The sequence below is a fragment of the Hyla sarda genome, chromosome 6 (genome assembly GCF_029499605.1).
Source record: "Hyla sarda isolate aHylSar1 chromosome 6, aHylSar1.hap1, whole genome shotgun sequence".
Classification (NCBI taxonomy): Eukaryota; Metazoa; Chordata; class Amphibia; order Anura; family Hylidae; genus Hyla; species Hyla sarda.
The window spans coordinates 108,375,827-108,393,154 of NC_079194.1; the positions used below are offsets into that span (position 1 = coordinate 108,375,827).

The 17,328-nt window shown below is 42.8% G+C and overlaps 1 protein-coding gene across 7 annotated transcripts in view; it reads right to left on the bottom strand.

Annotated features, from left to right (window-relative positions):
• The window catches only part of FOXP1 (forkhead box P1), an 837,055-nt gene that overhangs the window by 305,565 nt on the left and 514,162 nt on the right, over positions 1 to 17,328 (bottom strand). For 6 of the 7 annotated variants that reach the window (XM_056524614.1, XM_056524620.1, XM_056524621.1 and 3 more), the window contains one exon: positions 183 to 365. In XM_056524614.1, the coding sequence (XP_056380589.1) occupies positions 183 to 353 (171 nt within the window). In that variant the 5' untranslated portion in view covers positions 354 to 365. Of the gene's footprint in view, positions 1 to 182; positions 366 to 14,046; positions 14,299 to 17,328 lie in introns of those variants that run through there. The other variant, XM_056524618.1, reaches the window with a different exon arrangement.

The window sequence follows — 17,328 nt, forward strand, 5'->3', positions numbered from 1 at the left end:
TACACACTGGCTTTTTCAAGCATCGCAACCATCTTTGATCTCTGCTCCACAGTGATGAATGCCTGAAACTGGGCGCCAGAACACATAATAAAGTATAAATTTCACATTCCATTGTGATTGCCTGGATAGTTCTGTTTTCTCTACCATCTCAGACCAGAGAGCAGGATGAGGGGGCACGGTACCTGGTGTTGCTGAAGATGTGCGAGGTCGGCCGCAGTGGAGTCCAGAGAAGGTGTCTCTCCGTTAGATCGCGTTTCTCGTAATGTACACTCTAGTAAGTGGTTACCAGAATTTCCACCATTCTGCACGGCTGAATCGTTACTTTTCGTCTCAGTCCCAGATTCTTGCATCATGACTCAAAGCCCCTAAAACAAGGAGGAGGGAAAACATAACAAAACAGCTGTTAAAACAGTTAGTGCATTTGAAGATACGTGCCCTGCTTAAAATCAGCCCCAAACTCTAAACATTTGTCATTTCCTTCCATACAATTTATCTTTCGTGAGCGCTTCTCGCTGTTAGTATTTATTTTGTTTAACAGCTATAATTGTAGCAAATTTCAATTCTAAATGTAGTGGCTTGTTTGCCTTTGTTTATCACTTTCACTTTTTTTTTTACATGCATATTTTATAAGAAGACTAAAAACAAAGTTTTGTTGTTTGCACAAATTGGAAAGATAATGAGAGATGTGATTTGGGAATATGTGATTCTCTTTCCCCAAGGAAAACTAAAATTAGTAGAAATTCCTGGAATAAATCGCTTTCATTTCCCCTTGTCCTTTTACGACAGAAGGTAAGATGCATGATAGGTGGCCACGCCTGTCAGGGGGGCGTCAGGCAAAGGACTACATGCACCATCTGTTTCTTTCATTTGTTTGATCACACCAGTCCACATGGCTTGTGTTAGAGAGGCCAGTTGGATCTCCTTCAGTTTAAGGGTGCGTTCACACGTCGGAATTCAAGAGGAAATCGAGCAGAAAAAATTACGTACGAAAAATCGAAATTTCATTTCGCGCGGAATGCGCGCAGAAATGCGAGCGGAAATGCACGCGAAAAGGGGGAAGAAGGAAGGGGAGGGTTTGTGGGAGGGCCAAATCGGCCATTTTATGATTGTGCTAGTCAGAAATTAGAGCTGCAAGTGTTATATAAGCCCCAAAATGTCCCGAAAAAAAATCTACAAATGGCTGACGAGTAAAAAAAGGGTGGAGTGTGGGGTGGAGAATGGGTGTCATCCTTTTTCCATGGGCTGTCTCTTCTACATTTTTCCGCTCAAATTCCGCGCGGAAACGATCTCAGGCGTAAATTTTTTTTCCCATTGACGTCTATTGAATTCTGCTAGCGGATTCCGCTTGAAGAATGAACATGCTCTTTCTTCAAGCGGAACGGAATTCAGCGCCGGAATTCCGCTAGCGGAATTTACGCTGTGTGAACAGGACAGCAGAAATTACATTGAAGTCAATGGCAGAGGAGATGGCAATTCTTTTGGAGCGGATAATTCAAGAGGAATTACTCGAGTAAATTCCCCTTGAATTCCGACGTGTGAACGGGCCCTAAGGGGAACTCCAGTACATGTGGATAGGGGATAAGTACTCATGTACAGAAGTTCCCCCTTAAAATGAATTTAACTATAAACCAGAAAGCAAATAGTTTTGAGTTTCATATTGAATTTCATATTGTTTTGTGTATGCAGCACCCATGCAGATTTATGAGTCTGCCTGGTTACAGGTGATAAGCAAACTATGTGTATTCTGAGGGTTACTCCAATTCCTCTGCACAAGAAATTGTGAACTGCATTTCTGTACTTGGAAATTTGGTAGTGTGAATGCAGCCTAATAAATGAATGAAGGATCAGACTACACACAGAGGGGGAGATTTATCAAAACCTGAGGAGAGGAAAAGATGTCCAGTTGTTCATAGCAACCAATCAGATTGCTTCTTTAATTTTTAACGAAGCCGCTGAAAAATAAAACAAGTAATCTGATTGGTTGCTATGGGCAACTGGGCAACTTTTCCTCTCCATGGGTTTTGGGTTTTGAAAAATTGCCCCCAGAGTGTGTTTCTAATCTGTAACCAAGGTGACACAGGTAGGTGCAAAGCTGTAGTAATTATTTTTTATTTTTTTAAATCAACCATTTTAAAGAGGTTCTCCTAATGGTGTTCCAAACCCACTTTAGTCAATCACTGGGGCTGCAGAGTGTTTGAACCATCATCAGGAGAGGTGGAACAGCGAGACATCAGGGTAAGTAAATAGAGGCACTGGGGCAGACAGAACCGCCAGAGATGGAGCAGTGCACTTTATTATTTTGTAGCCCTAGTAGGAAGCAACCCCTTAGGGTATGTTCACACGTTGCAGTTGCATTGCAGTAATGTCCAGTTATGGCATAATCATGGTAAAAACACAATGCAATGAAACTAATACAGCTGCAATGTGTGAACACAGCCTTAAATTATTGAAAAGGTGTGGTTAAAAAATGTTGTGATAATCTTTAAGCCAGTACAATAATTTGTGTTAGAATAAATAGGGGGATATTTACAGTACAGACCAAAAGTTTGGAAACACCTTTTTTGTTTTCTTTATTTTCATGACTATGAAAATTGTAGATTCACATTGAAGGCATTAAAACTATGAATTAACACATGTGGAATTATATACATAACACAAAAGTGTGAAACAACTGAAAATATGTCATATTCTAGGTTCTTCAAAGTAGCCAACTTTTGCTTTGATTACTGCTTTGCACACTATTGGCATTCTCTTGTGGAGATTCAAGAGGTAGTCACCTGAAATGGTTTTCACTTCACAGGTGTGCTGGTGTGGAGGAGGAGGTCTGATGGTGAGGGGGTGCTTTGCTGGTGACACTGTTGGGGATTTATTTAAAATTGAAGGTATACTGAACCAGCATGGCTACCACAGCACCTTGCAGCAGCATGTTATTCCATCCGGTTTGCGTTTAGTTGGACCATCATTTATTTTTCAACAGGACAATGACCCCAAACACACCTCCAGGCTGTGTAAGGGCTATTTGACCAAGAAGGAGAGTGATGGGGTGCTGCGCCAGATGATCTGTTCTCCACAGTCACCGGATCTGAACCCATTCGAGATGGTTTGGGGTTGAGCTGGACCGCAGAGTGAGTGCTAAGCATCTCTGGGAACTCCTTCAAGACTGTTGGAAGACTGTTGGAAGACCTCTTGAAGCTCATCAAGAGAATGCAAGAGTGTGCAAAGCAGTAATCAAAGCAAAAGGTGGCTAGAAGCTAGAATATGACATATTTTCAGTTGCTTCACACTTTTTTGTTATGTATATAATTCCACATGTGTTAATTCATAGTTTTGATGCCTTCAGTGTGAATCTACAATTTTCATAGTCATGAAAATAAAGAAAACTCTGAATGAGAAGGTGTGTCCAAACTTTTGGTCTGTACTTTACCATTGTGTGTCTTTAGCATGTGTGTTTTTGATTTAGTTTTGCTTACATGCACCATATTTATCATACTATCAAGAGGGGTTGATACATTTGGAGCATGTAAGCAAAAAACAAATTAAATACATTACTTTAGAAGACCATTTTGAATGATTCCTCTATGGCTCTCCCATAGACAGTACATGATGGAGGGGGCGTGTCGACCACCGTCGCTCCTTGCATGAGGATAGCCAATGTTCAGAACACAAATCTTCAGAACACCGAGGCAATGGTCAGATAGGGGATAAGGAGAAAAGTACTGTAGTTCCCTTTTAATCCCATTAAAAAACTGTGATTAATCCTCAAAAGCAGGTGGACAAACAAAAACACAGAAATTATGATAAACTTCCAGAAATTGTGATAAACTCCAAGCAGTGATTAAAGGGGTATTCCAGGAAAAAAAGCTTTATTTTTATATCAACTGGGTCCAGAACATTAAACAGATCTGTAAATTACTTCTATTAAAAAATCTTAATTCTTTCAATAATTATCAGCTTCTGAAGTTGAGTTGTTGTTTTCTGTCTGGCAACAGTGCTCTCTGCTGACATCTCTGCTTGTCTCGGGAACTGCACTGAGTAGAATAGGTTTGCTATGGGGATTTGCTTCTAAACTGGGTGGTTCCCGAGACACGTGTCATCAGAGAGCACTTAGAATGAAAAGAACAACTCAACTTCAGAAGCTCATAAGTACTGAAAGGATGAAGATTTTTTAATAGAAGTAATATACAAATCTGTTTAACTTTCTGGAGCCAGTTGATATATAAAAAAAATGTTTTTTTCCTGGATAACCCCTTTAAGCAAGTATGGGGTGTCATCAGTCAGGATAGGTCACAAAAGCAGATTTACAGCATGCAACAAATTGCAAAACAAGTCTTGGAAAACAAGGGTTAAAGAGGTATTCCGGCCTTATACATCTTATCCCCTATTCAAAGGATCGGGGATAAGATGTCTGATCGCAGGGGTCCCACCACCAGGACCCCCGCAATCTTGGCGCAGCCCCCAGCATTCTGTGTTGGGCACTGCATCCGAGACCAAGGCATGATGTCAAGGCAATGCCCCCTCGTGATACCATTCCACGCCCCCTCCATTCATGTCTATTGGAGGTGGCGTGGTGTCAAGAAGGGGCATGGCCATGATGTCACATCTCTGTCTCTGAGGCAGCACCCCGCACAGAATGCCGGGGGCTGCACTGAGATCGCAGGGTTCCCAGCGATGGGACTCATGTGATCAGGCATCTTTTCCCCTACCCGTTGGATGGGAGATAAGATGTATAAGGCCAGAATACCCCTATACTGTAAATATTGGCTCTTTGCCTAAACATGATGTAAAAACTTGTCAATTAAAGCTAAAAAACTAACTTGTGAAATGCTTACAAATGTATTTCAGTATACCATACAAACATCTGACGAAAAGATTTAAAAACACTGAAGCAGTAAACTTAGTGAAAATCCAAATTTATGTCAGTCTCAAGACTTTTGGCCACGACTGTAAGGGTGCTGTTATTTTAGAGATTATTTTTTCCTAAAACAGAAATACAGTACCTAAAAGGAACAGACTTTGACTTTAAAAAACAGTAGTAAAAATCTACTCTAAATAAAACACTGTACAAGTAATTCCAAGAGGATGCATCTGCTCCAGCCACAGATATATGTGACTACAGTCATAAAATATATTGCAGAGCTAAATATCACTTAATCCGGAGGAGTATTTATTTACCCTTCCACACCTTGAATTATGATATCGGCAGAATAAACAAGTCAATGACGTTGGAGAGGCTGAGTGATTCACTACAAAGAGATGTCTTCTTGGAACATTCTACCAGTATACAGAGCAGTGGAGAGGGCTTGTATGTGCTGGATAGGTGTACTCTGCAGTCCCTTCTGTTGGTGTAATTATAATAGTTGCCTAAAAACAATGCTATACAGTTTACCCAACATCATACATTGCAGAAATAATATACTGTACAGTTCCAAAGCCAGGAGTGATCATAATAACATCTAAAGAAGTCATATCAGCCCATATATAGCTCATATGTGCCCACAAAATAAGGGCCGATATGACTTCGGTAGGTATTAGCCTCTACAGAAGTCATATTAACCCTTACAAAGGCCATATCAGAAATATTATTGGCCCTATAGAAGTCATACCAACCCTTACAGAGGCCATATAAGAAATATTATTGGCCCTATAGAAGTCATACCAGCCCTTACAGAGGCCATATAAGAAATATTATTGGCCGTATAATAGTCATACCAACCCTTACAGAGACCATATCAGAAATATTATTGGCCCTATAGAAACCATACCAACCCTTACAGAGGCCATATCAGAAATATTATTGGCCCTATAGAAGCCATACCAGCATCATAGATCACAGATCCCATTAAAAAAAGCAATAAGAAATAGTGCCTGACCTACAAGTAGACTTCTATAACGAAGTGACTTTAAATAGCTACACCAATACATTGAGCTCCATCTTATGGACCATAACTGTCCCTCAACAGTTGGCTGAGGGTACACAGCAATTTTGGCCAATACAGTGGAAGTCACCATGTGGCTCTGTAGAGATTGTACAGCATTCATGTACCTGTGTGTGATGGTGGTCTCAAAATTCTTCTGTGATTTTTGCCCCAAAGTTTATTTTTAACAACATCCAAAATGACGTTGTCTCAGGTTTTCCCAGGTTGCATTGCATCCCGAGACATTACATCACTAGTCAGGTGATAACAGAGAGCCTGTCCTGCTTCAAAGGGTGGAGTGACTGCTGGGTGGGAGGGAGATCATTCTGCAAGGAATTTTTGTTTTGTAACAGCTGGAGGCTGGAGGCACCCTGGTTAGAAAACACTGGTCTATTGCATTGAAGGGAGCATAGGTGTGTTACAATGGGTGGGGTGGGAGAGAAAAGTGATCTCACACAGGAATTATGGGACTTGTAGATGAAAAACTCTAACAGGAAATTGCCAGTTCACCAAAAGACATGGTAATTTCACAACATAGCCATTTAGCTCCAAGACAAGCGCAGATCCTTCCTAAGCATGTCCATTACTGTCTGATAGGTAAGTGCTAAAATCCCCTTATGGTGGATAACCCCTTTAAGCGTTGAAACCTTTCAGCTGTTTTAGGGTACTTTTTTATAGCTCTCAAGGTCCACAGTGTTTATACAACAGCTAGGGTAAACGGAAAGAGAATAAAATACAGAAATAAATTCTATTTCAGCTCCAAATACTTATTCCATGTAATCAGAAGATATCTGATGCTTTTAAGAATTGCTTCTAGTTTGGTTTATAATTCAGTGGTAAAATGAGTCATGTATCATGTAACTTACCCAAAAAGTATTAAGTCAGTGTTTCTCTACTGAACTTTAGCAGATAAGCAAAAAAATAAATAAAAACATTATTTTTTTACATATAGTTTTTTTTTTTTAACAAAAGGCAGCACAAAGATTTCTGGGAAAGCTTAAAGGGGTACTCCGCCCCTAGACATCTTATCATCTATCCAAAGAATAGGAGATAAGATGTCTGATCGCGGGGGACCCGCCGCTGGGAACCCCTGAGATCTCTCCAGCAGCCCCCCCTGTCATCTGGTGCACGGAGCGAACTTTGCTCCGTGTCTGATGACTGGCGATGCAGGGACCGGAGGATCATGACGTCACTGCCCCATTTCTTCGTGCCGTCACGATCCTCTGACCCCTGCATCGCCAGTCATCAGGCACGGAGCTAAGTTCGTTCCGTGCACCAGATGACAGGGGTGCCGCAGGTCGTGGGGATTTTGCACGGTGAGACCCCCGCGATTAGACATCTTATCCCCTATCCTTTGGATAGGGGATAAGATGTCTTTGGGCGGAGTACCCCTTTAAAGTTAACGTTGGTCTAGAATTGTTTGGGCTAGATTATTTGGCCTATGCCCTAGGTGTTAGCTGCAAAAGCTACTGTACTTTGCCTTGGCCAGGATATTTACAAATAGGGCCAGGCAGAAATGGAATCTTTTTTCTTGGTGAAGGAATGCCTAAGTACGACTAGCTACAAAATTAGCTGCTATTAGAAGTCCAATAATGGTTGTCACTTAGCCATTATAGACTCATGAATGACATGTGTTACTAGTTTTCTACCCCTGGCAGTCAATCCCCCTTTGTTAAGTAGGCATAAGGAAGGTCATGGTCCAAATGTGACAAACCCTTTAAAGGGAACCTGACGAGCTCAAACCGTGGGCAGCCTGAAACAGGTGAATAGTTTAAAAGAGCCCCAATAATTTGGGTAACTAGTTAGCTGTTAGTCAGAAAAGGAGAGACATATCACTAAAGGCCGGCAGGGTGGAGGGCAGCTGGGACCTGTCATATTGTCTTGGAACCCACTCCCTGCACCTATTTCGTGCTGCCCATGGTTATTTGCATGAAATATTAAAGATAGATCTGGTCAACTGAAATGGGATCTACAAGTTACTAAAGGGTATGAGGCAGTATAACTTTTCCCTCAATTCCTTCCCGAGGGAGGGGCAGAATCTTATGCCTGGCAGGACTACTCCTCCCACATTGTCTTCCCTGCCTTTTCATGTTTACATAGTTGCTGGTAGCAGGGTTAGTTCTTGCCAGAATAATGGTCCAAGACGGGTTTTTGTTGTACATGGTTTTCTGAGATGCCGTAGTCTTTTCAAAGGTTCCAACTACTAGTCTCCGGTGGTGATTATAGTGATTTTTGTGGTGCTTTGTTGCAATTGCTGTATATGACTGTCCAAATTGTCTACGTGGGTTTTAAGCATTTGGTTTTGGAAGTTTCCCTGGTGTATTGCACACTTCTGCCTATTAACTTTTCTGGATCTGTCATTGTCAGATATTTTGATAAGTCTGTATTGTTCTGTTGGTTGTTTGTTGTTTGTACTTTATCAGAGCAATCCTGCAAGACAACTAGTCCCTGCAAGAATAAAACTCCCATTAGTCACTGACAGCTAACAGTGAATTGTTGTTTTGTTTTTTATTTTGTTTATACTAGATTGCATTTATCTTTTATGTTACTGCTGATAACTGGGTTATCTGACTGCTGTGAGCCATTGCTGGACCCAGGAAAGGTGAATTCTACAAGTGAAGCCTGGTTTCTTAGTCTAGCGACCCAACAGCGCTGTTACACCGGGACCCGATATGTTGATTTTAGCCTTTTTTTTATCCACTACTTTTAAAATAAATAAATAAATATGCAACACCAGAGGTATCTTAAAGCTGGCCATCTCCCTTTCCTCCCTGCAATAACATGCCTTGGCCTTTATGTGTGATTTAGCATGTCAGATAATAATATCTATGGATTTATTATGAATACTTGATATTTTTAGAGCTCGCAACTTAAACACTGAACGCAAACATGGTGCGAAAGACAAGTAAATTATTACAGAACTAAAATTAGCCTAAACCATTGCAATCCAGAAACACAGATGAGGAAAACTGTGTTGTTATTCCATGTAAAAAAAAAAAAAAAAAAACTTCAGTATGGGTTTTGTCCATATGTTTGTACTCAGGCTGCCAGAGATTTAATGGGGTTTTGCGCGTTGAACAATTCATGTATGATATTCTGCCCCATCACCAAAAAAGTAGATCACATTATGTCTTTCTGTTGGGACCTCCAATAATCAGCTGTGATCTCTAGGTAAACCTAGCAGCAAGTGTTCAAATTCCCTGCAGCACCTCCACAGGGGAAGTCAAATATTACACATATCCATTTGAAATCAATAGGCTGTCCCTGTAGTGGATGCATGCACATGCTGGATTGTCCAGTAGGAGACTGTTTATAGCTTCAATCTTACACATGGGTCTTGAACGGGTGACCTTAAATTAACTCAGAATTACTAAATGTAGCACATGTGCTATCTACAAACATAATACATTTCTGCAAATTGCACTACTTTCTTTGACGCCTAAATTTATTCAATCAGAAATGGGAGGACCAACAAAGACAATTTAGTCCCAAATAGTAAGCTAGATGGGGTCTAATTGCATTGCATTGGCCTGTCCCTTTAAATATGGTCACGTCAACCAAAACTAATGAAAAACCTTATTAACTCGGAACAACACTAGGTATTTGACCACACTATTTTTCAGTGGCAAATCAATTTCACACACATGAATCTGTGCTAATGTCACACTGTTCGTCTGATAACTGGAAATTATATTCCATACCCAGAGCTGTATCAAAACATATAACCTACACCATGTTCCATAATTATTTCTGAATAATTTAACACAAGACTAAGCTGTATCAAAGCATACAAGGAAGCTACACAGTGGATCAAATCTTTGCTTTTCAGAAAAGCCATGTCAACAGAGGCAAGGAGTGTAATCGCGGACGCGAAAACATCCGAAGATATGCCTACGAGCAAAGAATTCTCAAAAGCTTTTTACAGGATTGTAAATACATACATTGTGCACTGCGCAGGGAGAGAGGCATGCATGCAGTATTTGTTCCTTTTATGGGCAGTATCATGAACGATCACATGTGTTCATTCAAGAAACTATAGTAATTCTGTATCATTGGGTAGTGATGTAGCAGAGCTGAAATGTATAATTTAAAGGGGTACTCCGGTGCTTACACATCTTATCCCCTATCCAAAGGATAGGGGATAAGATGCCTGATTGCGGGAGTCCCGCAGCTGGGGACGCCCGTGATCATGCACGCGGCACCCCATTTGTAATCATTCCCCGGAGCGTGTTCGCTCCGGGACTGATTACGGTCGACCGCAGGTTATCACGCCCCCTCCCGTAGGCTTGCATTGAGGGGCGGAGCGTGACGTCACACGGGGGCGGGGGCGTGACGTCACACGCCTCCGGCCCTGGGGTCGACCGTAATCAGTCCCAGAGCGAACACGCTCCGGGGACTGATTACAAACGAGGTGCCGCTTGCATGATCACGGGCGTCCCCAGCTGCGGGACTCCTGTGATCAGGCATCTTATCCCCTATCCTTTGGATAGGGGATAAGATGTGTAAGCACCGGAGTACCCCTTTAAGTATACTTTCCACTTAAAATCAATTAAAAGCACTACGGTTGCTGGGTCCGACTGGGGAGTTTCAAAACCGGGTGCTCCTGTATACCGGAGCACCCAGACCAACGCATAAATTCATTTGAATGAGCCGACCGGAGTCAGATAGTGACTCCGGTCGGCTCATTTTTGCCCCGTATCCAGTTTTGTGACCAGACTTAAAACCGTGGTATGCTACGGCTTTAAGTCCGGTCACAAAACTGGATACCAGGCAAAAATGAGCTGACTGGAGTCACTATGTGACTCTGGTCGGCTCATTTAAAGGGGTACTCTGCCCCTAGACATCTTATCCCCTTTCCAAAGGATAGGGGTTAAGATGTCTGATTGCAGGGGTCCCACTGCTGTGAACCCCTGCGATCTCTCCAGCAGCACCCCCTGTCATCTGGTGCACAGAGCGAACTTCCCCCTCCACGCCCCCTCCCATACTTGCATTGAGGGGCGGGGCCGTGACATCACAAGCCTCCGACCCCTGCATCGCCAGTCATCAGGCACGGAGCGAAGTTCGCTCCATGCACAAAATGACAGGGGGTGCTGCAGGAGAGATCGTGAGGACTCCCAGTGGCGGGACCCCCACGATCAGACATTTTATCCCTTATCCTTTGGATATGGGATGAGATGTCTAGGGGCGGAGTACCCCTTTAAGTGAATGAGGTTTGGTGCCGAGATACGGGGAGCGCCCAGTTTTGAAATTACCCAGCTGGACCCATCAGCCGTAGTACCTAAACGTGATGTGAATGCAGCCTTAGAGGGGTTGACTCACTAGGACAACAACATTTTGAAATTAAGCCAGTGGGTCTGGCTTCTCTCACCCCCAGAAATCAGTTCTGGTCGGCAGGGGGAACGCTCAGTGGTCAATAAATGGTTAATGCAGCATAACCTGGCAGCTATTTAAATTACTGTTTGCCAATGCAAGGCATGAATACATGGGCATATATTTTATTTGCAGAGATGGGACAGTTGCAAAGATTTCGTAACCAATCTGAAGCAAGTCATAATAGGGCTTTCATCAGGTACCATGGAAACAGGGGTGACCAAGAACCCAATGGTCACTCCAGCTGTGCTCCAAAAATCCTCTGTGCAGATGGGAGAAACTTAAAGAAGGTCAACCATCACTGCAGTACTCCAGTGCCTCCCCTCAGTAAAAGACACAGGAAAGAAGCCTGGAGTACACAACCCCAAAAGTACCCTCAGACTTTGAGAAACCCGATTTTCTGCTCTGATGAAAGCTAAATTGAATTTTTTGGCCTGGAGGAAACCAGGAGCTGCTCATTACCTGTCCAATACCATCCCTGTAGTAGAACATAGTTGTAGCATCCAGCTGTGGGAGTGTTGTTCAGCAGCCAGGACAAGGAATCTAGTCAGGATTAAGGCCGCAATATAAAAAAATGTGAAAAAAGTGGAAAGAAAAGTGGATCTTAAGGCTTTCCAAATGCAGTGCATGCACAAACTTTGGCTCTGTCATGAGGCCTTAACCCCTTCAGGACACAGTGCATACAGGTACACCCTTATGTCCTGGTAGTGAAGTACACAGGGCGTACTTGTACGCCCGTGGGAATTTTAGTACCGGCCGTGCGCGGGGCAGGGACCGGACCGGGATGCCTGCTGAATGCCCAGGGGGGTCCTGAGACACCCCCCCTCCCGTGTCAGCACCGGTGATCTGCGGCGATTCCGGTCATATGGTTCCACCGCAGATTTTGCAGCACGACTTGGGCCCTATTGGGGTTTCAGGGCGCTGCATTTGGCCCCCTTTATTTATTTATTTTCTTGGCTACAGCATTTTTTTTATTTTTATAAAACGGTGTGTGATTTATAATCACGCACCGGTTATATATAGTATACACCAAACACATACACTACACCCCCCCCCCCCCCCAAACACACACACACACACAATTCCTCCAGTTCCAAGAAGAAGTCCTAAGGGTCCTGATCTTTGCAATCGGGAAAGAGCAGGCCGGAGTTCCCATCTGGAACTGGAAATATAGGTGCCAGGATCGTCCCAGGCCAGCACTTTCCAGGTGTGGTCCCCCACACTGGAAAAAAGGGACGGTCATCCTTCTGGGAACATAACCTTTTTTTATCATTTTACGGACCACTGTACCCCACTTTAGTAACTTAGTGTACCCCATGTAACGCTCCTTGAGGGGGGGTCCCGCTGTTCTGGCTCCATGTAAATGCTCTGGGTCCCTGACAGTGCTCCTGCTTCTGCACCCGCAGAGCATTTTACGTCCTAATATGAGGTACGTCCGTTCTCCAAAGAAATGTATTTACAAATTTACGGTGACATTTTCTCCTATTACCACTTGATAAACTGAAAAATTTGGGGTAACCCCAGCATTTTAGTGTAAAAAATTTCATTTTTCCTTTTCACATCCCACTTTAATGAACATTTATTTAACACCTGTACCTCTTGTTACGTTCCTTGAGGGGTGCAGTTTCCAAAATAGTTTACCATGTGTTTTTTTTTTTTTTTTGCTGTTCTGGCACCATATAGGCTTCCTAAATGCGACATGCCCCCTAAAAACCATTTCAGCAAAATTTGCTTTCCAAAAGCCAAATGTGACTCCTTCTCTTCTGAGCATTGTAGTGAGCCCGCAGTGCAATTGACGTCCACACTGTTCTGGCGCCATAGGGGCTTCCTAAATGTGACATGCCGCCCCAAAACCATTTCAGAAAAACTCACTCACCAAAATCCCATTGTTGCTCCTTCCCTTCTGAGCCCACCGAACACTTTACATACACATATGAGGTATTTCATTTCATTAGAAAATGTTCAGTATCCCATACTGAAAAAGCCAGTCAAACAAATGACATCCACCCCCCTCCCACCCCCCCACCACCTGCTTGGACACATACTAGTCCTGCTGTGTCCATGCATCATCACCTATGTCATGGACACACTTCCTTGATTGACAGCTGTGAGCACAGGGCTCACAGCTAGAGGAAAAATCCTCCCACTGTCAGCATGTGTCCCGCTACTGTCAGTGAGGACAAGCTGGGAGTTGAAGTTTTGTTAATGCTAGGGGAGATGTGAGCAGACAGCATACTGAGGGAGGGGACAGAGATCTGCACAGTGAGGCCACGCCCCCTCCATTTGAGAGGAATTCAGACTAGTGAGCTAAATTAAAAGTGTAATAAAAAATAAAGGTGCTAGACACATAAAAATTAGATGTACATGGTCAGGATAAGGTACTGAGTGATATATTAAAAAAAAAAATTGTTGGATCTGACGGGTACGCTTTAAGGTGAAAATGGGCTTGGTCCTTAAGGGGTTAAGGGGGTTGCCACATGTATATAACTTATTACCTACCTATGGAATACGTTTGAGTCTAAGGTGTGGGAAACAATGAGTAGCAATGCCACCAACACTTTTCATAGTATACGGCACTGTGACATAACTAGGACACAAGTGGCACTGCTCTTGTACAGAAGGAGGGAGGCAGCTCAGAGGCCAGACCCTATGATGGTAAGAGTGGTGGTTAAACTGTGTCATGTGATCTGGATAGATAGAGGAGAGGGCCAGGTAGTCCCTGTGTTAAGCCAAGATGACTAGAGAGAAGCAGGGTTCGTACCTAGGGTCAGAAGGTGCCAGCAGCAGAAGCCTAAGTACCACTGGAAAAGAGCAGTAGTAGGAGTGGCACTCTCACAGGTGAGCAGCTGAGAAAGCAGAAAGACGGCTGCAGAGGCAATGGCCAGCAGTGAAGTTATGTGTAAGAAGAGGGCGTCTCCCTGTCTCCCTCACTGCTAAAGAGGACTAGGAAAAGACCAAGACAGTGACAGTGGATTCATGCGCATAGGAGGCGAGGGAGTCTCCCTTCCGCCACAGAGAGGTTGCAAGGGAGATATGTCAAAACCTGTGCAGAGGAAAAGTTGCCCAGTTGCCCATAGCAACCAATCAGCTTGCTTCTTTCATTTTTAACAAGGCCTCTGCAAAATGAAAGAAGCAAACTGGTTTCTATAGGCAACTTTTCCTCTGCACAGGATTTGATATATCTCCCCCAAAGGCTGTGGTGCTCGAGCTGCTGGTGCTATTGGTGAAAGCAGTGCTTTGTGGTGTCTGGGATGTCTGGGAATACTAAAAATAGACAACTGGGGGTCAGCAGGACATGAGTAGAATATAACAATATGGGCCAAGAAGAGGCCATAACAAGTCCTAGGGGAGGACTCCCCTAGGACTTACAATATTTAAATTAGTAGTTAAACATAGCAGGATGGACTGTTCCTGTGTTGCCCTTGTGGCTGGTGGGGCTGATAGCTGTAAGGTTAAAGACCATGGGGGAGATTTATCAAAACCTGTGTAGAGGAAGAGTGGTGCAGTTGCCCATGGCAACCAATCAGATTGCTTCTTTCATTTTTGAAGAGACCTGTGAAAAAGTAAATAAGCAATCTGATTGGTTGCTTTGGGCAACTCAGCAACTTTTCCTCTGCACAGGTTTTGATACATCTCCTTCCATCAGTGGACAGATTCTGCAAATGTAAATTCTTGTATCTTTTTGGGGTTTATTTGATTCATTTTAAGTTGTGTCTGCCAGCAGTTGTTTCCAAGCCATCCCGATCCGGTCTCTAATGCATTGTTTGATTGTAGGGGTCCCCACGATTTACAGAAAAAAGGGCATACTGTGTGCTCCATTTGAATGGAGCACCAGTCCAACATACACACTGCCCCTCCATTCAACTGAATAGGCCTGGAGGAGATAGCTGAGCACTGTACTTGGCTATCTCTGTTGTATGTAGAAGAGCCCCTTTACCCTCAATGGTGCAATTGCAGAGATTATTCATTAGCTGCAAAGCCTAACTTTGTGACATGTCATGAACTACATCAGTAAAAAAAAATAGGGTCCACATTTTTCCATAAAAATGCTATTCTGGTCTATGGGTCACCTACAGTATTATAGTTCATCCAGAGTCCAGTAAATAGGATGGTGCTGCAATAGCAGAAACAGCCTGGATATATCTTACGATATTATTTAAAATCAACCACACAATTAATCCCCAATGTAAAATAATGAGAACAGAAGGGAAAAAGGGTTGATTATGAGATAAAAATACTTTGACAGCAACAGAATGATGCACCAATTCCCATGAAGTATGAAAATAAGCAACTACTATAGAAAACACAAGAGGGAGAAAAGAAATCAGGCACGCAGCTGTACATGCGAAATGAAATGTACAATGGGATTTGTTTAGCTACTATTACCCTATAGTGAATTTTCATAATCATTACAGGAAGGCGTACGAGGCGGTTCAAGAAGTAATCAAGAGAGTAAGCCTCGGGGCTGTTTAATGTATGCAAAGCTGGTGACCCGCAGAAAATGAGAGGTAGGATTCAATGAATGCGAAGGGCTGCCTACATCCTACAGACCCGGCCTGATGAGGGACTACTAAAATTAACACCCAATTAATTTCTGAATTGACAAACAAATGAAAGTCATAAATCTACTTTCTCATTAATTTTCCTTTTGGTATAATTTAAAGCAGCAGCACAATGGGAAAACTGAGCATTATCCATCATAAATATCAGAAAGATAGCATTATACCGTCATAAATTATGCATATTACCTGTTGTTAAGGGGGTGATTAATGCACCAGCTTTAAGCATCAGCTTTGTTTTACAGTATGGATCGTCTAGACGCGAACCCGAAATCTGAAATGTCATTTAGCATGGTGGCATTAACATGTTTATTAAGGCCTGCTTATGGCTTCCAAGGGCTTCACAACATTATCTGTTTTAGTGGTAACTGAGTTCCTCATGCCAAAGGCCTGGATTGAAATGGCCAGTGGGGAACTATGGGTTAATAAATAAACATATGATATACAGAGCTGGTTAAATGAGGGAAAGTATTCCCCTCCCATTTAATTTTCCTGGTACACATATTTATATGATAAGATAATATAGTCAAATACTGCCCACAAAATTACACCCTTTCTGCTTCCATAGGTATTAAGAGGGTAAGTAGCAGTCAGATGCTGCTAATCAAATGCATCCATTTTATGCTACCAGGGGCATTATATAACTGGTGTAGGCAGTGTAATACCAGGACATTATGAATTATTCTGATATGCTCAGGCGTTTCAGAATAATCATAGTTTAAAAATCCTGCTGTGACTTGGGTAACTAGTCATGGGGGTGGGTCGCTCTTCCTCATGTCTCTCCCTATACATTTATAGGAAAAGACAAGTTGCTCAGGCCGGCAGGGCGAAGAGCAGCCTTGGGGACCCTCCACCATGACTAGTTACCTGGGTTCAATCGGTATTTTTTAATTATGATTACTCTAAAATTCCCAAGTGTAATAGAAAGATTTATAGTGTGCTGGCCTCACCCTGTCTGCACCCGTGCTTTGGGCAGCATAAAACTGATTACAGGTTCCCTTTAACTGACCATCATCAAGTGTGACCGCCTCTATAAGGCAAAAACACATAGGCTGTCGGCCTCATACATCTAAAATGCAGCCACCAATCAGGGCACGTGTTTGTCGAAAAACATTTTGCCGCATTCCACTCGCATGTGGCTGACAGTCGGAGTATTTTCACCCTAACAGCAGCAGTTTTGGCAGTTTGCTGGTCTGGAGCATTCAGGCATGTGTTAACACAACGCCAAGGAGAAAAGACAACAACTGTGCTAATAACGGAACCAATAATATGATTTCATGCCAATGTATGGAGCTACATACTTTATTTACAATAATAGGTTCCTTTTAATGCAAACAATACTTAAATTATTTCTAAGTAGAACATGCTGGGATTTATAGTGCTACAAACAGATCCGGAGTGTAACCCATTACCCTCAGCCAGCACTATAATCTGTGTGAGATCTCCCTGAATAGCCGCGGAATGAGCTGTATCGCTCTAGATAT